Below are 25622 nucleotides of genomic sequence, written 5' to 3' on the forward strand. Positions count from 1 at the left end.
GAAAATGGGGGTTGGGGGGGGGGAAATATAGGGCTGGGGGGGTTTGGGCAAAGGCAAAGGTGGCTAGATAGGGGGGGTTGTTTTTGCACCCATACTTCTACTACATTATCTGGGAGGAAAATATGTCGTCTTTTTCTTTCTTTTTGTTGAGAAGGTCCTGCAATGTGATTATATCAAATACAGGGTTACTGCATGGGGCAGGAGGGATCACAATAATCTACTCCCGGTCCCGTTCTTTGGAGGAAAATGTAGGAGGGGTTAAGGCGAAATTAGGACAGGTGGGAGATGAGATAAGGGAGATTAGGACAGGTGGTAAGATAGGGAAAGGGAGAGTGGGACAGGGGAGGTAGGACAGGTGGGAGATGGGGAAATTGGAGAATCGGACAGGGGGGAGAAATGGATGATGGGAGAGTAGGACGGAGGGATGAAGGGGAGCAGGACTGGCGAGACGATAGGGGGAATGGGAGACTAGGCCAGGTGGGTGGTAGGGGGAAGGGAGAGTAGGATAGGGGGGGAGGGCAATCGGAGAGTAGGAGAGGCGACGGATAGTGGTTGGGGGTGGGGGTGGGGGGGAGACCTAGGACAGGTGGGGTGGTAGGGGAAAGGGAGAGTAGGACTGGGGGGGGGATGACAGGAGAGTAGGACAGGGGGGATATGGAAGGTGGGTGAGTAGAACGGGGAGGAGGGGGGGAGGGAGAGTAGGACAGGGGATGGGCATGAGAGACTAGGGGAGGATGAGTAGGTGGGGGAAATGTGGGCAGGGAGAGTATGATAAGGTGTGTGTGTGTGTGTGGGGGGGGGGGGGTCACACCCAATCATTCTACTCCATTCTTCGGAGGAAAATATGTGGTCTTTTTTCTTTCTTTCTGTTGTGAGGAGTCTGCAGATTATTATATCAAATACAGGGTTACTGCATGAGTAGGAGGTTGAGCAGTGGAGGGGGTCGCCACACTGTGGGTAACGGGAGTAGAAGCGTGTAAGAAGGGGATAGTAGGATGCGGGAGGGGGGAGTAGGCGGAAAGGAGAATAGGACTGGGCTGGGAAATGGGGGGATGGGAGAGTAGGACGGGGGTAGATGGGCATGGGGGAGAGTAGGACAGGGGGAAGATAGGGGGTGGGAGAGTAGAACAGGGGTGAGATGGGGGATAGGAGACTGGGACAGGGGGGAGATGAGGGAAGGGAGGGTAGGACAGGGTGGAGGTGGAGGGAGGTTAGGATGGGGGAGATGGGAGAGTAGGACAGGTGGGAGATTGTTTGATGGGAGAGTTGGACAGGGGGTGAGTAGGACGGGGTGGGGGATATGGGGTAAGGTGAATAGGATGGGCGTGGGGGAGAGATGGAATGAGATGGAGGTGGGAGAGTAGGACTGGGGAGATGAGGGGAGGGAGAGTAGGACAGGAAGAGAGATGGATAGGAGGGGATCACACTCAACAATTCTACTCCTCCGTTCTTTGGAGGAAAATGTGTGGTCTTTTTTTCTTCTTTTTTTTTCTTTGTGTAAAGCGTTTGCAGGTGATTGTGTCAGATGGAGGGTTACTGCATGGGGTGGGAGGTCGAGCAGTGGAGGAGGTAGTCAGACTGAGGGTAATGGGAATAGGAGGGTGTGCACTGCGGATAGTAGGAAGGGGAAGGGGGAGTAGGGGTGATAGGAGAGTAGGACTGGGCTGGGAAATGGAAAGATATGAGAGTAGGACAGGGGGTGGAAGGGAGAGTAGGATGGGGGAGATGGGGGGTGGGAGGGGTGGGGGGTGATAGAGTAGGACAGGGAGATGCAGGATGGATATTAGGACATGGGGAAGAGTAGGACAGTATACAGTAGAATATAGGGGAAAGGGAGAGTAGGACAAGGGGGAGATGGTGGGAGTGAGAGTAAGACAGGGGGGAGATGGTGGGAGTGATAGTAGAACAGGGGGGAGATGATGGGAGTGAGAGTAGAAAGGGGGGTGGGGGGTGGAAGGGAGAGTAGGACAGTGGGGAGATGATGGGAGTGAGAGTAGGACAGTGGGGAGATGATGGGAGGGAGAGTAGGACAGTGGGGAGATGATGGGAGTGAGAGTAGGACAGTGGGGAGATGATGGGAGGGAGAGTAGGACGGGGGAGATGGTGGGAGGGAGAGTAGGACAGGGGGAGATGGTGGAAGGGAGAGTAGGACAGTGGGGAGATGATGGGAGTGAGAGTAGGACAGTGGGGAGATGGTGGGAGGGGGAGTAGGACAGGGGGGAGATGGTGGAAGTGAGAGTAGGACAGGGGGGAGATGGTGGGAGTGAGAGTAGGACAGGGGGGAGATGGTGGGAGTGAGAGTAGGACAGGGGGGAGATGGTGGGAGTGAGAGTAGGACGGTTGGGAGATGGTGGGAGTGAGAGTAGGACAGGGGGGAGATGGTGGGAGGGAGAGTACGACATGGGGAGATGGTGGAAGTGAGAGTAGGACAGGGGGGAGATGGTGGGAGTGAGAGTAGGACAGGGGGGAGATGATGGGAGTGAGAGTAGGACAGGGGGGAGATGGTGGGAGGGAGAGTACGACATGGGGGAGATGGTGGAAGTGAGAGTAGGACAGGGGGGAGATGGTGGGAGTGAGAGTAGGACAGGGGGGAGATGATGGGAGTGAGAGTAGGACAGGGGGGAGATGGTGGGAGGGGGAGTAGGACATGGGGGAGATGGTGGAAGTGAGAGTAGGACAGGGGGGAGATGGTGGGAGTGAGAGTAGGACAGGGGGAGATGGTGGGAGTGAGAGTAGGACAGGGGGGAGATGGTGGGAGTGAGAGTAGGACAGGGGGGAGATGGTGGGAGTGAGAGTAGGGCAAGGGGGAGATGGTTGGAGTGAGAATACGATAGAGGGGAGATGGTGGGGAGTGAGAGTAGGACAGGGGGGAGATGGTGGGAGTAAGAGTAGGACAAGGGGGAGATGGTGGGAGTGAGAGAAGGACAAGGGTAGGGGGGGATAGTGGGAGTGAGAGTAGGACTGGGGGGGAGATGGTGGGAGTGAGAGTAGGACAGGTAGGACACACACACCTAGAGAGTGGTGAGGGAGTGATATAGATAGATTTATGTTTATTTGCTCATGTATGCGTGTCTTTTTAACCACTGTCTATTAGATATATCATATTCCGTGCATGATAAGACGATATCCTAAAGACTGAACAGAGATTTTGATCTTGATGACGAATTAGACAGACCCACACGGGGAAGAGGAGATAAAAGGATCCCTAAACAAAGCCTGCCTCACCTAGTACCTAGTAGGAAACCACACCTACTTGGACATCCAACACTAGCGGTCGAAAACAACAGAAGAAAAGAACCAGGAGTCATGCCCTGACTCTGGGTGCCTGGAATGTTCGCACCATTTGGGACAGAGACGACAGACCAGAAAGGCGCACGGCGCTCATTGCTTGAATGCTAGATCGCTACCAGGTGGACATAGCAGCCCTGAGCGAAACCAGGTTTGCCGGTGAAACCCAGCTGGAGGAAGCTGGAGGGAGCTACACCTTCTACTGCATTGGGAAGGCACCCCAAGAACCTAAGGCGTGGGTTTTTGCCATACAAACCAAACTTGCACGGACAGCTTGACAGCCTTCCACGTGGGATGAACGATAGGCTGATGACCCTGCGTCTGAAGCTGTCCGAGGATCGCTTCGCCAGAGTTATCAGCTATGTCCTGACGATGACCAACCCTGATGACATCAGCAGTAGACAGAAAGGACAGGCTAATTATCCTTGGGGATTTCAATGCCCGCGTCGGCGTGGACTTCTCCTCGTGGCCAAAAGTCCTAGGACAGCACGGCAACTGGCAAGTGCAACTCAACGGACTGCTTTTGCTCTCGCTCTGCGCGCATCATGACTGACCATCACCAACACCATCTGTGGACAAGTACAAGAACATAGGATGCCACCCGCCTCCAAGCAGTGGCACATGCTGGACTATGTGATTGTCCCGGCAGAGGGACAGAGGTGCACGCTGCATGAGAGGAGCAGTCTGTTGGTCGGACCATCGCCTTGCACGCAAGTAACATCAGACTTGCACGCAAGCTCCAGCCAGCAGGCAGAAACCCCCTAGGAAGCTGAACATCCACCGCCTCCCCATCACCAAAGACGTGCTGCATCGCCGGCAAGATTCTTCGCCCCCATCATATTGAACAGACTGGTTGACCATGTCTCCAACACTGTCATCCCTGAAGGCACAGTTGCGGCTTCCGCTCAGACAGGGCGAAATGTGACATGGTGTTTGCCGTACGCCAGACGCAAGAGAAGTGCCATGAGCAGAACAAGGAGCTCCACGTGGTATTTTGTAGACCTGACTAAGGCCTTCGACACGGTGAACCGCCGTGGTCTGTGGAAGATCCTCCTAGTTCGGCTGCCCAGAGACTCTAATCCAGCTGATTGCGTCATTCCATGATGGCATGCAGGCGTGAGTACAGGAAAGTACTGACATGTCAGATCCGTTCCCTGTGATAAATGGAGTGAAGCAGGGCTGCGTCCCTGGCACCCCACACTGTTTTCCCATTTCTCTTCTCTGTCATGGTGATTGACCGCCTTCCAAGACTGTGACCGGGATATCTACATTCAGCTTCGCACAGATGGCAATCTTTTCAACTTGCGGCGACTCCACGCTAGGTCCAGGGTGTTTGGGGCAATGTTAAGAGAGTTCCTCTTCGCTGATGACTGCGACGCTTGCTGCACACACCCATGAGGACATGCAGTTCTTATGACAGGTTCTAACTCCTGCATGCGCACCCCCCCTTTGGACTCACCATCAGCCTTTAGCAAGACCGAGTCCATGTATCAACCAGCTAGCTCACAGAACGCCAGTGCCTGCCCCCCCACCTGCAATCAAGATCGATGACCACAAAGGCGATCAAGTTAGTCGACAAGTTTTGCTACCTGGCAGCACCCTATGCAGTAACGGAGCCCTTGATGCAGAAGTGACGCTGCGCATCGCCAAGGCCAGCTCGCCTTTGGCAGACACAACAACAAGCTGTGGAACAAACAAAGGCATCAGGCTCAGCCCAAAATCAAAACCTACAGAGCTGTTGTGCTGACCACCTTGTTGTACTGTTGTGATACATGGACGACGTTATCGCCGTCACATTCAACCAACTTGAGCAGTTTCACCAGAGATGCCTATGAAAGATCCTCGGCATAAAGTGGCCAAGACAGGGTCTCCAACCCCTCAGGTCCTAGAGAGGAGCGGCCGCCCAGCAACGAAAGCCTGCTGATCCAGTGCTGGACAGGACACGTTGTCCGCATGACAGATAGCAGGATCACGAAGATGCTACCTTATGGCCAGCTGAAGGAAGGCCACCGCGAACTTGGAAGACCCTGCAAGCGCTTCAAGGGACTCCTTGAAGACAAACCTCAAGCCTGTGACATAGACATCGCTTCCTGGGAAACTGATGCCCTTGACCGCTCTCGCTGGAGGATGCTGTGCTCTAGTGGCATAAATACGTTTGAAAACAAGTGAACGCTGGCCATTAAGGGGAAGCGTGAGCGAAAGAAGCAGGGCTCAACTTCTGGAGACGTTTTCCCTTGCAACACCTGTGGGAAGTGCTGTGCATCCAGAATCGGCCTCTTCTCCCATATGAGGACACAAACCGACAGATAAGCCTGCCTGCCTACTCATCCGTCGGTCCGACGGGAGACTCCATCATCATCATCATTATATTCTCCCAGGTCAGCCTTGGTCAGTGACCAGTGGTGGTCAGGTGGTCAGCGACGGTCAGTGGTCAGCAATGGTCATTGATGGTCAGCGGTCATTGGTGGTAGACCTTCAAGTGACCATAACCCCCCCCCCCTCACACAGACACATACACATCCCATACCCAGGCGGGAGGAGGGGGGGAGGTCATAATGATTTCCCGAAAGTTTCATCGATTTGCCATCTAAATATACCTGTCTGCCAAAAACGATTTACGGTATGAATATACCAGGGTATGATTAAAAAAGACACTGTTTTTATATTGTCGAGAAAGTGTGTGATCAACAAAAATTTGACTAAGATTAGGTTTGTAGAGATTCATATTATATCACTCCGAGTTAGTCTTTTACTATCAAGAATGACCAGCTAAAATGTACCCTAGCGTTACAGGCATTCTGTTATTGACCTATTTCTTTCCAGCGGTATTTTTCTTTTCAGTTTGAACTTATTCCATATGTGACCAAGCGTGCTATGCTTGCTCCAACACTATTCACGCACAAGCCAGAGCAGACGACGTTTTCACTTCTAACCCTTGCACGGAATATGTGACGTCACTCTGCTTACATCATTTTGTCCTGCCCAGACACCTGCTCACAGCTCGCCCAATGGTCGCATCGCGGTACATCATTGGCTGAGAAGAAACTTGTGTTTCTGTTCCACCGTAATTAATTAATAACTCTTTTGGCAGATCAGTAAACTACTAGTATTATATACTGGCAGAATCGTCTTAATTCCATCTTTAAATCTATTCCATTTATGTTTGCCTACGTGAAACTGATTTAACGCAGTTTGTAATTTTCAGCGACGAGCTCGTTAAAACTGACCCTGTTCAGGTGACTTAAATTAAGATTATAAATTCATCTTAAATAATCAACACTTCATTTTACATTCATTATAAAGTAGGCGTTGAGCTCTTTCTTTTGCAACTTATCCGACGCAAACCGGTTCAGTAATCATCTAGAAATCTGTCACTGAACACCTTGTAACAAGCACAGTTCTCATCAGATTTCTTCAGATTAGTGACGATCTGATCGCAAGCACACGTGACGGACTTTGTGGTCCGCTAAACTTGCATAAATTGGCACAGTGAATGATGAGTGGTCATTTCATACCTGGTCAGTCATCTGACCAGAGCCTGCTCTCTCTCTTGCTGTGTCGCGGGCAGTGTGTGGTGTGTGTCCCCACAACGGCTGACACTTCGCTACGTATCGCTGTAAGTACTAGTGTGTAGAATGTGTTGATTTGTAAATTGTATTATTCGACACAGTACTTGTGTTCATATAAGTATGTTCAGTTATTGCTATGTTCAGTTTATTCTTTGTTCAGTTATTGCTTTGACATGTTAGTCACAGCTCGGCTATGATTGATCTAGAAAATTGCCATGTCGTCATATGCTCGTATCAGTATTCCATTTGATTCTTAACGTCACAGTCAGTGACGTCTCTCGACACAGATAGTTTGTTCCAGAATGTTCCAGTGAGTGCGTAAAGTTCATTCACCACTTAATGGTTAAGCCATGGTGGTTCTTCACTTACTATCTGGTCTATCAGTTTGCCAATATTATATCTAATCCACTGATTCATTTGAGTCACTTTGACACAGGATAAGCTTTACCTAGTCTATACTGTCAGTGTACTTTCACCAAGTCAGCATTGTTTCAATCACTTTAACTGAGCTATTTAAATGTATTAGAAATGTCATTTGATGTCAGCGTTTGGTCTTCACACATATGCATTATGTTGTTGCGTATCCCAAACCCGAGTGATAATCTTTCCATGTAAAATGTGTACATGCGCTTTATTATTCACTTGTGTTGACCTGTTGTACTTATGACATTTGTTTGTGTCATTTCAGGCACTGTCTTCTTCTCTTTTTGTCTTCTTCTTCTTAGACTTCTCTTAGTTCTCGTCTTCTTCTTAGTTCTTCTCATATATATCTTCTTCTCTTAGTTTTTCTCCATGTAACTATTGTAAATAAAACAATAGAAAAACCCATTTGTGACTGGCCTCTATATGTCCCTGGCCTTTGCGTGGGATCTTGTCTATCCTTTCATTCAATTAATCATATTTAGTTAAGTCTTTTGTGCTGTACCCTTCAGTAACCACTCGGTACACGGCTACACATAAAGTCCTTGGTTTTCTTTGTAAATTGTGACAAATTACATTGATTAACTTTAAAACCATCATCAATACTGAATCTCATATCGCGGCGAAACAGTGTGAGTGTGTGTGTGTGGTGTTCACCGAATAATGTATTTACTGTGTGTCAGCGGGATGCACACAACGTATATGTTTGTGTATAAGTGTGTGTGCGGGCTGAGAGACAGAGAAAGAGAAAGAGAGAGAGAGAGAGAGAGAGAGAGAGAGAGAGAGAATAAGAGAGAATTAGAGATAGTGGCAGAGAGGGGGAGCGATAAAGAAACAGAAAATGAGACGGAGAGAGAGAGAGAGAGAGAGAGAGAGAGGGAAGAGAGAGAAGAGAGAGAATGAGAGATACAGAGAGAACTCAGAACTGTTTTAATGTACATCGGCCTTGGGCCACAATACAAAAGGACTGGGGTCCGGAGAGATAGACAGAGAGAGAGTGGCCGAGAGGGGGAGAGACAGACAGAGAGAGAGAGAGAGAGAGAGAGAGTGGCAGACATGGGGAGACAGACGGAGAGAGAGAGATACAGAGAGAGACAGAGAGTGGCAGAGATGGGGAGACAGAGAGAGAGGCAGAGAGGGGGCGACAGAGAGAGAGAGAAAGAGAGAGAGAGAGAGAGTGGCAGATAGGGGGAGAGACAGAGAAACAGAAAATGAGAGACGGAGAGTGAGTGAGAGAGAGAGAGAGAGAGAGAGAGAGAGAGGGAGACAGAGACAGAGACAGAGGGAAGAGAGAGAATGAGAGAGAGAGAGACTGACAGAGGGAAGAGAGAGAGAGAGAGAGAGAGAGAGAGAGAGAGAGAGAGAGAGAGAGAGAACAGCGGGCTCAACACACAAGTCACTGCTCAACTCTGAAGGCGGACGGCTGGTATGAAGAGAACACATAACACATTCATCATTCCACATCTTTGATCCGAAGCAAAAAGCATTATCAGTCACAAATATATACATACATCTGTATTTGACTGTTTTTGGATCTTTGTGAGAGGGAGTATCGACACGGGGGAGTATCGGGCTGACCCCGGCTGACCCCCATGTGGAAGGCCTCCTTCAAGTCAACACTGAAAAATATTATATACCTACCCCTGTGTACGTAGTACGGGTTTTACTCTTTTTTTTTAACAGAAAAAAGTGACTTTGATGAGTGGAACATTCAGTGTGTGTAACTGATGCACATACACACACAAAACTGAGTTTAAAATTGAATGTTAATCATAGATACTGAGGCCACGTACGTGACCTCTAAACATACAGTTTAAAATGGCGCCAGTGTAATCCCTGACACCGTGCTCGGTAGGCTACTGCTCAGTGCTAGCTACTACTACTGTTTCGACTGTATCAAACTATAAAGGCATCACTGAAATGGTTATACGCTATGTCTCGTTCGCGTGTCTTAACATTTCTTTAAAAAAAGAAAAAAAAGAAAAGAAAAAAAAGTTTCGTTGGCACATGATCATTAATGGGCAATGACACATGATCAGTCATGGCAACACATGGTCACTCTGCCAACAGCCTTACTCACAATCTTTTTCATTGAAAGATCCTTCCGTCAAACACTACCCACCTGTTTCAGTTTCCAAGACCACTATTCCCGGAAAAAAACACAACAAAAAAAAACAACCCCCAAAACCCCAATGAGAGAGCGAGAGCGCACAATGACACGTGTGACGGAATCATTCTTTCAAGAGTGAAAGGGGGGTGGGGGTACCATCTGGACGACGTACCTTCAGTTTCTGTGTGCATATTTCTGACAGGTGTTTGGGTGCAGTCAGTATCATTTCCTGACGTTTTACATATGTAACTTATGATACCTTAGAGGAAATTTCTGTCTCAAGTAATTGAGAGTAGATTCCCCTGATTGTTTTGGCTCGCGGTGTCTGCCAACATGGCTGATGTGACGAGTGCCTTCAAAGCGACAGTAAAGGCGGTTAAATCGCGCATAAAAGTTCAAGGAGGAAATGTGGACACGACAACAAACATTTTACCAGCTTCCAAACAAAGGGGGGACTTCGAGACCAAAGCAAGAGAGGTGGTAAGTTGTAAATATTTTGCAACAGTATGTCAAGCAAACTGAAAGTACTTTCACGAGACTCGGCTTCGGCTGAGTCTCTCGCTGTTGGAAGACTGCTGTCAGAGACCTGATACAGACTCTGACTGTCCTAGATTATACGATTCCAGCAGCTTATATCCCACGATCTTTCTGTGCGCGTGTGTGCGAGTGTGCATATGTGTTGCATTTGCGGGGTTGGGGGTTCGGATGTGGGGAGAGTGAAGTGTGCCCCGATTACTTTTTCTGATCTCGTGTGCCCGATACCACTTTTTTGGAGAAGAGTACGTGGCGATCTCATAGATCTCTCCTAAGGCTAGTTCTTTCTTCGCCTCAGTGCACGTGACAAGAAATTCTGGTGGAAAATTGTCTGGAAAAAGTTCCATAACACTAACACTAACAGTAACACAAGAAAACTTGCTGCCATAACACAAACACAGCAGTGAGATACTAACAAGTTTACATCAAATAACTGACAAAAGTAACTTATGGACTGAACTTTAACTTTAACTAAAACATGTGCCATTTTTTGATGCATTCACTTTCAGTTTCAAACTTCGACTGGATGAATTAAAAAAAAAAAAATTAAAAAAAGAATATTTTTAGAAATGTTCAGGCAAATCCTTATATGCTACACCACATCTGCTAGGCAGATGCCTGACCAACAGCATAACACAATGGGTTAAGCCTTTGAGTTCATGTCTATTTGTGTACCTATTACAATGGATTTCACACACACACACACACACACACACACACACACACACACACACACTCATTTATATATAATTTTGCCTGAGGACAACCCTTTTGTTGCTGTGGGTTCTTTTTCAGTGTGCCAAGTGCTTGCTACACACCTGACCTAGGTTTATTGTCTCATCCAAATGAGTGGACGCTCAGTTTGATTTTTCCCAGTCAAGCTTGGGAGAAAGGGTGAGAGTGGGAATTAAAACAAGACCCTCACGGACACTGTGGTGGCAGATTGGCATCTTGCTCTTAACCATTCTGCCATATCTATTAGTGATATTATTATTATTATTAATTTCTGTTATTAATTTCTTTATCATTTTATGTCCTTGTGATTGTTCAGTTTATTGTGAATACATGAATTATGTAATCGATGTATTGTAATTTAACCACATGAACTCTGATGCTTTTGTTTAATTTATCTTTTATGTTTGTGTCAGTTTTTATTTATTTTATCAGACTCATAGTCATACTAAATGAATGATTATATAGCCAATGAAAATATATTATCACTCAGTCAGTATTGGTGATGTTGCAGACAAGCAGCATCAGCAAGCTGCGGGATTTCCTTCTTCAGCACCGAAAAGATTATGTCAATGCAGGAAGGTGGCATTACATCTTTTTCCTTTCTATGTTGTTGTATTCTTTACACACCCACATACAGTACTCTGTCTTTTACTGTGTCTCACGCACTTTCTCTCTTTGTCTCTATCCCTTTGTCTGTCTCTCTTTTTTAGATTCTGTCTCTTTCTGTATTTCTCTTAAGTTTCCCTGCCTCTTTCTCACACATGTACACACAGACACATGCACACACAGACACACAGAGACACACAATCATTGCCTGTATATATTTGAGTGCATGTATTTCAGATATTTTCTTTATGTTATTGTTAGAGTAGACTATTATTTGAGTTTATTGCAAGTCAAGTTGCACAAACAATATAATAACGTGTGTACAATACAGTCTCTCAGACTCAGAGAGAGAGAGAGAGAGTATTTGGGGAAAGGGAAGGATGGAGAGACAGAGAATATACTTATTCAATAATTGAAAATTGTTGTTGGACAAAGTAAATCCAGTTCTAATTGGGGGAAAAAAAAAAAATCCCTGATTATGGCAGAAAAAAGAGCCCCTTATTTTAACAGAGGAACTGAAAAGGAGGAGAGTTTAAAAGATATGATTTTTAGTTACTAATTTAACATGCAATTAAATGTGTCTGTAACCTGTAACTTTTCTAGATTTTATGACACGTATTTCCAGTCTGATGGTCTTAAGTGGAAAATTTAAAGCTTCTGATGAAGAAGGACATTTACAGATTTCAGAAAGTGATATGAATTTTTTAGATTTGTAAACTGCCAAAAAATATGACATCAACAGTATTAATATATTAATGAAAAGCAGCTTTGTGATAGTTAAGAAATTAAAAAAAAGCATGTGTGTACAGTCTTAAAATGAATTTGAAAATTTGTTGCTTGTACAAGTGTTGTACAAAATTCAAACAAGATTAGAATGACTGAACCAATGCCATTTTCATGATTTTGGAAGAAATGGTCACTTCAAAATAATTTTGTTTTCCAGCTTGCTGGCAGGCCATTTGTCGTCCATGACAGATGCTGAGAGGGATCAGATTGACAATGATGCACAGAACATCATCAAAACGTGCCGGGAAACGATAAACCGATTCCGTGCGGAGGCACAGAAACAGAAGGTACACCCTCAGGTGAAAGAGCACAGAGCTATCGTCATTTTCCTGATCGATGCTTACTTGAAAGGTGAGTTTTGTGTGTGTGTGTGTGTTAGTGTGCATGTGGGTGTGGGTGTTTGATTGTTTAGGGTGTGTGTGGGTGTGTATGTAACTGTGTGTGTGTGTGTGTTATATTAATCAAATGTCTAGTATGTATCTTCATGCAGTTTTCAGTAATGTATTATCAAATTCACTATGTTTATGGACAACAACACCCCAAATGTTTTGTTTTTTAAAACAACTTGCTCTCAGCCAGTCAACAACTCACTGGCTGTTTCTCTTCGTCTTGAGCTAAACAACAAAGAGTTTTGTACATTTTTATCATTCACTTCAACGTGTTACACTACATAGTACAGTACTCCTGACCGGTATGTTGACAGAAGGAAAAAAGATTCAGATTGTTACTTACAATGTATACTTCAGGTACATAATTTGTTTCAACCTTTAGGTGTTTTCTCAGGACATAACTATCATTTAATGTGGAATTGAGCTCACTGTGTTATCAAGGAAGGGTGTATAGGTTATTTATTGATTTTCTAAAAATTTGACCTTATCTTTTGGCAAGCATTTGAAAGAGCCTAAGGACAGTTTCCTGTGTTAATTGTTTGGAGCGGACTATTGACAATTCTGAGTGGAATTTGTGTTTTTTTGTTCTTTTACAGCTGTGTGTCGCATCTACAGTGAACAGAAAGCTGTGCGGGTGAAGCGCGTGGTAGACAAAAAGAAAATGTGAGTATGATTTTACTTTTACTTAGTATGTAGGTTATATAGTTTGTCATGAATTTGCAGGGCTGTCCTCTGATAGTAATATATACAGGTTTGATAGCCAGCAGTGTAGACACTCACAGCATGAGTGTACACTCACATACACATACATTGTATACATGTATACACACACTCATGTGCTAAAGAGACGAAATGGAGTTGATAGCTCATGTGGATTTGTGCTATAGCTTCTTCAGAAAAAATGCCAGAGAGAGCCTGTCTAATAGTTAGGATATTGTCTTTGGTTCTCAGTAATGTGTGTGTGTGTGTGTGTGTGTGTGTGTGTGTGTATGTGTGAGTGTGTGTGTGTGTGTGTGTGTGTGTGTGTGTGTGTGTGTATCTTCCTGAGTGGCAGCTGTGAAGAAAGTGAGCTTTGACAGCTAGTGTGTTTAAATCACTTGTACTTTGAGACCAGTATCAGGATGCCTGGAAATGGAACAACACAGTATTAGTGCATCTGCATGTTTTGACTGTTTCTATGAAATATCAGTTGAATTTTAGTGTGCTAGTTTATGTATACCCATCTTATTTTAGGTATAATGTTGTAAAAAGGTCCCATTGTCTTTCAAGGCCATAGAGGCAGTGAATTCATATTCACTATATCTATGACTCGGCATTGGAAGGTCGGTACCAATCCATTTTTTTCCCCAGCACTTTTAACCTTCCCTGACCAAAGTCAGGTGCCCATTCACACCAGGGTGGAGTGAGGACAATTGGAGTAGAGTGCCTCTCCCAAGGACACCACAGAATGCCATGGTGCCCACTATTTTAGTTATCGCCATGCCATTTTAGTTACAGCCATGCCAGTTGTACAAATTTAGAATTAACAATTAAGAATTGCAAAACCACTTGCTAAGGCATTGTTGTTATTTCTGTAGATGTTTCCTGTGATAGTGATATACTGAATATAATGTTACATTTTTCCTTCATTTGCAGCTCGCGTTTGGAACCTGACAAATCTCGCAGCCATGTCGCTCGTCTGCAGGCACAGCGCCAGACAGACGAGGAAGGAAACATGGAAAAGACTGGTAGGTTCATGCCATTCATGTGTGTGTGTGTGTGTGTGTGTGTGTGTGTGAGCATTTTGTTATTTCCTGGTGAGAAATTGACAGAATGGTCAATACCAGAAGCATATCCAAGGCTAATGAGCATGTATGTATATAGCAGTACTAGTGCCTGATTTTCTCTCTAAGGTTATTTCATTTTTGGATTCTACTGGATTGTGTAATATAAATAACAGAATTTTTGGCATAAAAAAAAATCTTTTGACTGGAAGGTTTTCAGCCTTGATATGGCTCAATGCGATCATGCATGCATGTGTGTGCATGGATGCATGGACATGAACACTGGTGTGCCTTTGTATGTGCACTGTTTATGAGTCCTGTTTTCATTATTTGTTCGTGCTTTTAGGAGGCCCACCATCAACAGAAGGAAAGCCGGCCCCTCGACCTCAGGCCATGGACCTTCCGGAAAAGCCCAGTTACGAGGACACTGACACAGACATTTCCCCAGAAGAAGCACAGATGGTGAGGCAGAGAGAATTGGTATATATTACCTTTTTTTTTTTTTTTTTATTGTCTCCATTCATGGGGCAGTATCCTCACACGCGTTTGGTTTCATCTACACATATTGGATTTTTTGTGTTTATTTTAAAAAAATTTATTTATATATGTTTTGTTGTTTATACTTGGACACTTTTATATATATATATCATGCATTACTTATTCTGTTCAGTGCTTTTGTCAGCTGATGTCCTGCACTAAGTGCTTCCTCAGTGCCTGTGAGATGTCCACTGACATCCTGCATCTGTTACAATTTTTTCTTCATCGGAGTTTGGTTGAGTGAACATAAACAGACTCTGAATGGTTTTTTTAATGTGTCTAGTTAATAAATCTCCTATCAGAATGAACATGTGTCAAGTGGAAGACCCCTTTCTTCTCAATATTGATTTGTTAACTGGACCATGAGGAGCGCATATGAAAAGAGGGTTTGGTTATATGCAATAACGGTGTTAGAAAACTTTGTGCAGCAAAGACAGTGGTCCCAGTCCATGGATTTAAACAACTCTGCTGGCTGTGCAGATGATTATGAATGGGTATAATGATGAGAGATGGATCTCACTTGTCTGATGATTTGTTTGAACTCAAAGGTGATGTGATGAATCTGGCAGCAATATTCAACACTTTGTTCAGTCCATCTATCCAATCAGACATAATTTTTGAGTGGGTGACAATGACAGATGTTTGGGACGAGTGGAAGGACAGAGAGAGGATTGGTGGAAGATGACTGGTTGAAGAAGGCCAGACAGAGGGTGTGAAAGGGGGCATGGCTGTGAACGTCAGTTGAATATCTTTTCACTTGACAACAGCCAATAATCCTTGATTTTCATGAAACCCTTGGTTGACAGTACAGTGTACAGGAAACACTTGTTGTTTTCATGCTTTTTGTCACTGATCATTTGACTGACAAGTTTGTAGAGGAGACAAACTGGACACTTAGCTGACATTTTAGTCTGCTCACTTGCAACCAGGAGGGAGTGAGTATCATCAGAGAACTTCCTCCTCTAAAGGTGGAGTGCTATTTGGTGTGTAAACAGCTTGACTGCTGAGTTTCTGAGAACAGGATTGACAATTTATGTTGACTGAACACACATTTGTCATTACTGGGACAGTTATTCACTTACATGTCTGCTTGAGTGATGATTGTTATAATTAAATCATGACCTGCTTTTTCTTCCACAGGTATAATCCTACAATAAGCATGTAATTTCCAGCTGTATTTTGTTTGTTTTCTTTTTGTATGTCATTCTGTGGAGCTGGAAATACTTTTTTGATGCACAAAAATTATCACTTTGAAATGCCTGAATAGTGATCTACCATCAGAACAATTGGGAAAAAAAAAGCCCAGCCCAGTATCCACATTCATTTTCCTTCACTTTTCCTTCACAATATTGTTATTTTCTTTCTGTATCTTTATTTCTGTATCTTCTATAGTTCTTGTTCTTATTTTTTCTTTTAATTCATGACCCCTGAATCCTTAAAATTCCTTGGCAAGGGAGAGCACTTTATTATATTTATTTATTTATTTACTTTTTACCAAATCCTTTGGCACTGAACAAGTTATTGTTGTACACTCATCATTGATTGTTTTGTTGGGTTTTTTTTTCTAGAAAGATATTGTATGTTCCCACATTAAGAAATGTGATTCATATTTTTTCTTTGGAGGGGAGGTTAAGGGGTTAGTATTTCCAGTGTGTTTATGTGGCTGATATCAAGACTGGGCTGGGAAATATTTCATTTTCGGACTTTCTTTTTTTTGCCGTGTTTATGTATCTATTTGTTTATATATTCATTCATTTATTCATTTATTTATTTATTTATTTACATATTTATTTAATTTTATTTTCTTATTGGTATATGATATAAAAGTTCTTTTATCCCCCCCAAAAAAAAGATTCCAGTATTTGGGAGTGGGTGGTAGGATGTCAGTGCAACTCCATGACGTGTGGATTGTGGTGGTCACACTTACAGTGAATTGCAGGTGGAGTGGAGATGTGCTGTGTATATGCACACACACACACACACACACACACACACACACACACACACACACATATATATATATATATATATATATATATATATATATATATATATATATATATATATTTATACCTCTCTCTCTCTGTGTCTCTCTCTCAATATATATATGTATGTATGTGTGTGTGCGTGTGTGCAGTTTGAAGAGGAGAACAAGGCACTGTATGCAGAGATGAACAGCATGGCAGAAGAAGTGAGGTAGGTGGAGGTGTGTTTTTTTATGGGGGGGAGGGGGTGTCAAGGAGGTTCTGAGGGGTGGGGGTGGTGGGGCGAAGGGGGCTAGAGGAAGAGGGGGGGCTTCTAATCGGACATTATATTTGTTTTTCCTTTTACATTCTGTTTCAATTTTTACCCCCTTTTATGTCACGACAGATATCTCTGTGTGAAATTGTGACTGCTCTCCTTGGAGGAAAGCATGTCGCTACAGCCCAGAGCTACCAGTTTCTTTTTCTTTTTTTCTGTCTGCAAGTGTATTTGTTTTACTAGGAAAGTGTTGTTTTTTTCTTCTGAATTCTGCCAAGAACATTTTTTTTTCTTTTTTTTCTTCCTTTTTTGTTTTTGTTTTTCGCCATGGGTTCTTTTACATGTTGCTGAGTCCATGCTGTAGACTAGACCTTGATTTATCAACTCATCTGTCTGAGAGACTAGCACCCAGACCACCACTCAAGGTCTGGTGGAAGGGGAGGATCAGTATATGTGACTTGAACCTGTGGGCACTGGCTTCCAAGTCAGGCACATTTATAATTGTCTGTTGCTTCATGTGTGTGTGTGTGTGTGTGTGTGTGTGTGTGTGTACATGAACAAGCAAGTGTGCAAGTACCTGTTTGTGTGTGCATACATGCATATTTGATTTCCTTTTTCAGGCAAGCATATGTGATTTAATGCTTGTTGCATTTGTGTGTGTGTGTTTGTGTGCGTGTGTGTGTGTGCGTGTATGCGTGTGTGCGTGTTTGCATGTGTTTGTTTGCCACACACATTTTCCAGACAAATCGAAGGGAAGGTTGTGGAAATCGCCAAACTTCAGGAGATATTCACAGAAAAAGTGTTGGAACAGGTTAGTGCAGTTTCATTTCTTTTCACCCATTGTCAGGGCAGGTTGATGGGAAATGCCATTCCCTTTCATCCTTTGTGTAAGAACAGACAGGAGTGATCACATTTCCTTTAACCTTTGTTTTAGAACAGGTCTGTGTGGCTTTATTTCTTTTTACATTTGTTAGAAGAGGTTAGTGTGGTTTTATTTGTTTTAAGAATTTGTTACAGGTTATTGTAACTATCTGTTTTATTTATTTCTAGAAATTTATGACAAGTTAGTGTAACTATCTTTTTACCATTGTGAAACAGCAGATTTGTGAACTTTTTAATTTTTTACTGGTGTGTTATCATTTTACTTTTTGTTAGCACAGGATAGTGTAACATTATTTCTGTTTTACTGTTGTTTTAAACTAGCTGTGCAAATTTGTTCCTTTTGTTAGTGTGCTTTTGGTTTCCCCAAGATGTTACAGCTGTTTGGTCTTAGATCTGGAATCAAGACTTTCATTTTGTGTTTTATTATATGAATACTGTTCTGTCAGTAACAGCTGACACTGGTACAACTGACCTTTTCTGTTCCCTAGAGACTTTAGTTTGGGGGTGGGTGGGGGGGGAGGGGAGTCCTGATTTCAATCCTGGCATCAGCGTCTAGTGGGTTGAGGGTGGAGAGTTTCTTTTTTCCTGATTTTACATGTAAACATTATTTGTGCAGACCTGATAGTGCGTTTATCCCCCTCATGTGTGAATGCGAATGCATGCAGAAGCTGAAATTTGCTTGTCAGTGATCCCGTAATAGACATCAGCGTTCAGTGAGTTATGGAAACATGATCGTACCCAGCATGCACACCCTGAAAGTGGAACATGGCTGCTCAGACAGCCTAAAGCAGTCACACACATGAATGCTGACGTGCAGACATGAGTGAATTTGGTTTCTGTTTATGAACAAAGAAGAAGACGAAAAAGAAGGGCTGTTTTGGAGAGAATCTGTGCCTCTTTTGCCTGGGTAGCAAAATGAGAGTTGAATGGTTTATTGAACAGTCATGTCTTGAACAACTGTTAGGCCCTGAGGCTGTGTAGTTGAACGCAGGGGATGGATGGCTAGCAATATAAACAGTGAAGTGACAGGCACAGCAGCCTAGTGGTTAGTGTTGGGCTTTCAGTTTGAGGGTCCTGGGTTTGAACCCACCCTTGTCACAGCGTCTCCCAGGTCAACAAATGTGAAGACCTGTGAGTGCCAGAATCCCCTTCATGTGCATACATGTACAGAAGTTCAAATGCGTGCATGGAAGATCTTGTCATTCATGTAAACGTTCGGTGGGTTATAGAAACACAGACATACCCAGCTTGCACATCTCTGAAAATAGAGTGTGGCAGCCTACAAGGTGAGGTAAAAATAGTCATGTGCATGAAAGCCCACTCGTGCATGTATACAAGTGAACATGGGAGTGGCACCCCATGAATACAGAAGAAACAGTGAAGTCAAACATGACATGCAGAAGACTTCTTCTTCGTTCATGGGCCTCAACTCCCACATTACTTGTACTTGTATGTACAAGAGTGGGCTTTTACATGTATGACTGTTTTTACCACGCCATGTAGGCAGCCATACTCCATTTTCAGGGGGATGCAGAAGACAAGACAAAATGAAAGTTTCAATTACTGATGTAAGAGATTCTTGGTTTCACCAAGATACTGATGTGAAATTTCTTGAACAGTTTTTTTTTAACCGTCTTGATGACATCTCAGCATGTTTGCTTGACCTCCTGACTGCTGCTGACGACTATGCTTGTTCAGCAAAGGGCTGTTGTGGCAGTGAGATAAGACAAAGATTACAGGTCAGGATGTCAGTCACCATTCTTTGTCTGGACTTGTGCCTCTGTGGACTGCAGTACTTACGTTCTGCAAAAGTAATCACACCCTCTTGAAGTGCACAAGAAGTCGCTGCTTGTAGTACTTCAGATTCTTGCCACACTGATCCTGTTTCACCAAGCGTCATCAGTCAAGGGGTAAAGGGAGTTTCAGGGGTACAGTCTTGTGAGCAGTGGCTTCCATTGTGTGACAGAAAAGGTTGCAGAATGGTTAAGACACTCATTTACCAATACAGGTGTCCTTGAGGGTGTGTGTTTGAAACTAAGGTTCCGTGTACAGGACACATTTGGGGCATTGAAAATAAACAATGGCAACATACGTGTCATCCTCTGACGAAATTATGAAGAAGAAATTCACTCTGATAGGAGCACAAAAATATATACGCATGCTCTCAAGGCCTGAGAAGTGCGTTGGGTTGTGCTGCTGGTCAGGCCTCTGCCTAGCAGATGTGGTGGTGTATTTGGATTTGTTTGCTCACAGTGATGCCTCCTTGAGAGACTGAAACTGAAGCTTGAGACTCTTGCCCCACTGACCTCATTTCACCAAGGTTCAGCAGTGGAGGGTTGAAGGGAGATTACTGGTGAACGGTCATGTGAACAGTGGTTTCTGTTGTGTGGCAGGACAAGCAGATAGACGTGATCTCCACCACCGTGGTGGGAGCGACCATCAATGTCAAAGACGCCAATGAAGAAATCAGAGAGGTGGGTACTACAAGTCTGTGTGCTACGCTGTTATGTCTGACTGTTTTAGAATGTGCTGATTTAAAAAAAAATATATATATGTGTGATCACAGTCATGTTTTTATTATAAAAAAGAAGCGAAAGAAAATATAAATGAAAGAAAAGAGCAATGGAACAAGTGCACACAAGACCTTTACAATATTTACTTAGACATTTCATCCTGATAGCTCTCACACCAGTTGCGATGTGAATATGATGAGCATTGCTTCAGTGTAGCAATGCACTTAAGCTATGTTAATGTGAAATAAATTGGCAGTGTTGATTTTGTTGTTGTAATCATATATGCAGAATTAGACAAGTGGCATTGATTTATAACATGCTGTGTTCCAGGCCATTAAAAAGAAAGCAGAGTTTCGAGTTTGGATCCTGTTTTTCCTGGTTGTCTGCTCATTCTCGCTTCTCTTCCTCGACTGGTACAATGGCTGACTTTTGATGCTGAAACCCCATGAACTTGTGTGTGTGTGTGTGTGTGTGTGTGCAAGCGTGAGGGTTTTGTTCTGGAAGCAAACAGCAGTGTCTAGGGAGGGAAGGGGATGGAAGGTTGGGGTTACGGAGGGAAGGGGTGAACAAGACAGTTTTGAAGGTGATGCCAAGGTGTATTTTTCCAAGCCAGGTAAAAGTTGACGTTTGGAGATTCAGGAGTTCAGGGGGCCACCATTGCAGAGTCAGTCAGATGATGGACTTCTGATCTGTGTTCACTCCATTCATCTGTGGTACTTTACTCCCATTTACCTCACTCCACCCAGATGCGGAAAGATACTCGACTTTGGATTGGGGAAGGATAATATGGCGGAAGGAGAGGATTGGGCCTCGTTTGTTTTGAGACATTACCAGCAGTACCATGACGGTTCCTCTTGTTTTCAGACTGTGTGATTGAATTTTACAAGACTGCTTTCTTTTATAATTCATACTGGCATCAACCAGGCTGGAGAGATATTGACACCTGCAGTGTAGGTCAGATTAGAGCAGTGCTCCTGAAAACACTTGGGTGTGGTGGTGATTGATGATCAAGTGTGTTATCCCAATGTTTTCCCTGTTCGAGTCCATAGCATGCTCAACTTTGCACAGGAAGTAGTTAGGATAGTAAATTTCTACAGTAACACATTTTAGTATCGGTACTTTTTAAGTTTGTTCATATTTAGATGGTGATATTTTTAGGTGACTGATGAAATTCAAACTCATAGCCTCCCTTTTAATTCGAACTGTGGTGTGGCATCTGTCATTAGGGGATATTGTTTTTTTCCTGTCATAACTGAATAAAATTTTGAAATGAAAATTACAGAGATGGAAGTTGCAGCAGTACATCTGGATTAAAGAGGTGAAGTAGTAGCTTCATTATTCAGGCCTTTTACCCATCTTTGGGGTACAATCTCAATAAGACTACCATAGACCTCTATCTTTGCTTCTATCTGGCTTCAGGTAAGGCCAGTCTTCTTGGTGTCTGCCTGGAGTCTCCTCACCAGGTGCTTCTCAGTTGGCCTCTCTTTGCCTTCTCTTCGGCCTGTCTGGTGACATTCAGTGCTGGTGAAGGTAGACATCTTCCAGTTGGGTTGCAGTTTGAGGCATGGTGAAAAATGGACGCAACAGCCGAGTGTCCAAAGCTTTGGACTTTTCAGTCAGACTGTCTTGGGTTGGAATCCTGATCATGGCACCTGGAGGGGTGAGGGTGGAGATCTTTCTGATCACTTAGAGCAGTGTGCTGATCTGCTAGTGCCGGAACCCCCTTCATGTGTCAAGTATATGCAGGAGGTCAGATATGCACATTAAAGACCCCTTGATCCATGTTAGCGTTCAGTGTATTATGGAAACAACAACATACCCAGCATGCACACCCCTGCAAGCAGAATATGGATGCTGACATGGCGGGGTAAAAATGATTGCACACGTCAGATCCTACCAGTATGTGCAAGTGAAAATAGGATTTGCAGCTCATGAGCACAGTAGGGACAGGGGGAAGGAGAACAGAAATGAAGACTTCAGTATCGCATTCCCCATCCCAGATTCTGAAGGCAAGTGTTGACTGTGGTGCTGTGGGTTGTCTGCAGCTTTGAGAATAATTATGATTATGGTGATAGACATTGCAAGGGTATTTATTGAATGGTGGATGTAGATTTGCTTCACAATTTAGCCATGAGCTGCCCAGAATTCTTCAGTGTGTGCCAAATGTATGTTGTGTCATTGATTTTCAATTTATTTAACCTGTAGGCTGCCTATATGACGAGATAACTCATCATGGCAAGCATGTACGCTTCGCTGCCACAATGACGAGAACTCATCGAAATATTCTGACTTTTCCCTGCTTTGCGTTCAGTTCGTTGACAAAAATGCTGGTAGCTTTAGCTTGGGGAATCTTTCTGGATTCTATTCATAGCTAGAAACTCCATCTACGTCATGAGGCAGTCCTTTATTTGAACGTTTTGGTTGGGTTACTGTCCCAGTGTTTGCCAGGCTCCTCTCCTCGCTCGCTCAACAAAATGGACTGACGCCGTGCTCAAGACATGCGATCGTAGCAAACTGAATCAACCAAGATTGCTTTCTTTTGCTGATGCTCAGAAAGAATTGAAGCGTAAACTCGAAGAAGGCAGTGATAAACATTTATAGGACGATTTGATAGAAAATAAAGGGAGCAATCAAGAGAGTGGCCAAGCTACGACTATCAGTGAGTGATGCCGGCTGTGCAAACCTTGGCAGACGACAGAAAGTGACTGAATTATTATCAGGGCAGTGTGAGCGATTTTCTTGGCACTCAGCCAACATGGTCTGATGAGAACTGGATAAAGTGACCGTGTGAGAGGGGTGAAGAGGAGGGGGGTGGAAACTGAGGGGGCGTGGCCTCTCATCCACATTATCACTTGGAGAAGTCACAATGCATTGTGTATCTATCTCTTTTTAATTTTTTTTTTATTGTGGTCGTTCTAGTATGATTTTATGTATGCAGATATCCATTTGTCCAGAAAATATGATATTTTAGTGCAAATTACATGACTAATGTTAGTAATGAACAAGTTGAAAATGTGACAAAAAACAAAACACTGATTTCAAAACAACAGCATGTTACTAAAATATATATAAAATGGGAAAACATCATGTGTTTTGTGTTCTTTATTCATTTACCTTTCAGAAAATATATACTTTTATGGGTCTTTCTCCAATAACAAAGAGCACAGAATTTTTTGAAAATATATACCCGTTTTTTTGTGAAAAAACCCTGGCAAATAGATTTCACTTAAATCTTATTTTCCTGGCAGCGAAAGGGTTAAATAATTTAAAAACAATTCTTAAGTTTTAGCAGTTTTGCTGATGTCACAAAGTCTAGAAAGGTGTCAAGAAATTTTTTTCTCATTCATGTATTAGACATGGACAATTTTCATTTTGGAAGCGAGAGAAAGACTGCATCATGCTGCATGTTGTATGGTTTGATTTAGTGCGTTTGTTTTAGGGGTCTGTGTGTGAATGTGTACAGACATGTGCATGGTTTGTTTGTTTTTTTTGTTGTTTTTCTGCTGCTGGTGGTGGTCTATTTTGCTCTGGAAAATGACGTTTTCATTGGTTCATCATATGAGTGGAGGGATTGGAAGGAAGAAAACCAGACCAGGATAAAGGATATGTTTGTCGCTGTCTGTAGATCTTTCTTTATGGACTTTCTACTCACACCACTCTGGATGTAAATATGTTAGAAGTGTTGCTTTAAAGTAGAAATTCAATGTTGCTATGTGCAAAATCTGATGGCAGTGTTGATTTTTTTTGTTTGTGTGTAATATGTTATATGCAAAAATAGATAGTGGATTTGGTATTTTGTACCCATTCATGTTGCAGGAGATGGTGACAGAATGTAGTGTATTGTTAGTGCAATATTGTGTGTTGGAACATGAGTGATACTTTTACTGTAAAAAGTCTGGAATGCAGTCAAAAGTAGAATGTTAAAATCCTTGTGAAGTGTGAAACCTTTGTTTTGGTCTGAACTTGTAATAAAACGCTTTACGAGTACAGTGGTCTTTTTGTGACATGTATGGAGAAGAAAAAACAATCAATTTCATTAAACCAAACTGTTTGCACAATGAAAAAAGTATAGAAAATGATGACGAACAGAAATGTTTAGGAGTCTAACTTTCTATTTTCATGTCTTTATAAATTTTGTATTTCATCCCTCAAAATCAGAGTTATGTGTGCATGTGAATGACTGGTGTGAAAGTGCTTTCATTTGTCTCTGCATGAGATTACTACTTTTTTGACTCACTTGTGTAAACAAAGTGAGTCTATGTTTTAACCCGGTGTTCGGTTGTCTGTGTGTGTGTGTGTGTTTGTGTGTGTGTGTGTCTGTGGTAAACTTTAACATTGACATTTTCTCTGCAACTACTTTGTCAGTTGACACCAAATTTGGCATAAAAATAGGAAAAATCCAGTTCTTTCCAGTCATCTTGTTTAAAACAATATTGCGCTTCTGGGATTGGCACAAAAAAAAAAAAAGAATGAAGCCTAATTATATGCAAACTGCATTTAGTGTTATATTAATATTTTTTGTATTCTCTAAACTTGGCACTTTGATCTGATATTCTGACCCAACAGCTAGAGCAGTCATTATTATCATTTTTTGTTCAAACAGGAACTTCTTTTGCTAAGCATGGAATTTTTATTTATTTTGCAAACGTTTTGGTGCAGGTAGTAAAAAGGGGAAATTACTCTGTAATGCTAGTGGAGTTAATTTGCTTTAAACTGATCTTTCTCATCTTAAACATTACATTTTGAAACAAGAGAGGCAAGGCCTTCAAGACTCACTTGTGATGCACTTTAAAAAAAAAAAACCAAGCTTTTTATGTATTGAGTATAATTTCAAAATGTAATGTTTGAGAAAGATCAGTTTGAAGCAAACTAAGTTCCCCAGCAGAGTAATTTCCCTTGTTCTGCTATCTACACCAAAGCGTTTGCAATAAATAAAACTTCCATGCTTAGCAAAAGAAGTTCCTGTTTGAACAAAAAATGATAATAATGACAGATCCTTTGTTGGGTCGAATATCAGATCAAAGTGCCAAGTTTAGAGAATACAAAAAATATAAATATAACAGTAAATGCATTATACTCAATACATAAAAACATGGATTTTTTTTAAAGTGTATCACAAGTGAGTCCTGAAGGCCTTGCCTTTCTTGTTATTAATAGAAAAAAACTATGGCCTTCTTCCAGTGTACAGAAGTTTGGTTACTACTACGAAAAAAATATTACTGTTTCATGTCACATTATTGTGGAATGAT

The 25622-nt window shown here is 42.9% G+C and overlaps 1 protein-coding gene across 1 annotated transcript; it reads left to right on the plus strand.

Moving 5' to 3' along the window:
* Positions 1-9603: 9603 nt before the first annotated feature.
* LOC143293660 (syntaxin-18-like) lies at positions 9604-24360 on the plus strand. The gene is made up of 10 exons (XM_076604788.1): positions 9604-9867; positions 11168-11235; positions 12206-12399; positions 13034-13100; positions 14073-14164; positions 14547-14662; positions 16875-16933; positions 17720-17789; positions 20254-20334; positions 20704-24360. Exons 1-10 carry the CDS (start codon positions 9721-9723, stop codon positions 20797-20799), a joined length of 990 nt encoding a protein of 329 aa, XP_076460903.1. The 5' UTR covers positions 9604-9720; the 3' UTR covers positions 20800-24360.
* Positions 24361-25622: the final 1262 nt, after the last annotated feature.

Source organism: Babylonia areolata, chromosome 19 (genome assembly GCF_041734735.1).
Source record: "Babylonia areolata isolate BAREFJ2019XMU chromosome 19, ASM4173473v1, whole genome shotgun sequence".
Taxonomy (NCBI): Eukaryota; Metazoa; Mollusca; class Gastropoda; order Neogastropoda; family Buccinidae; genus Babylonia; species Babylonia areolata.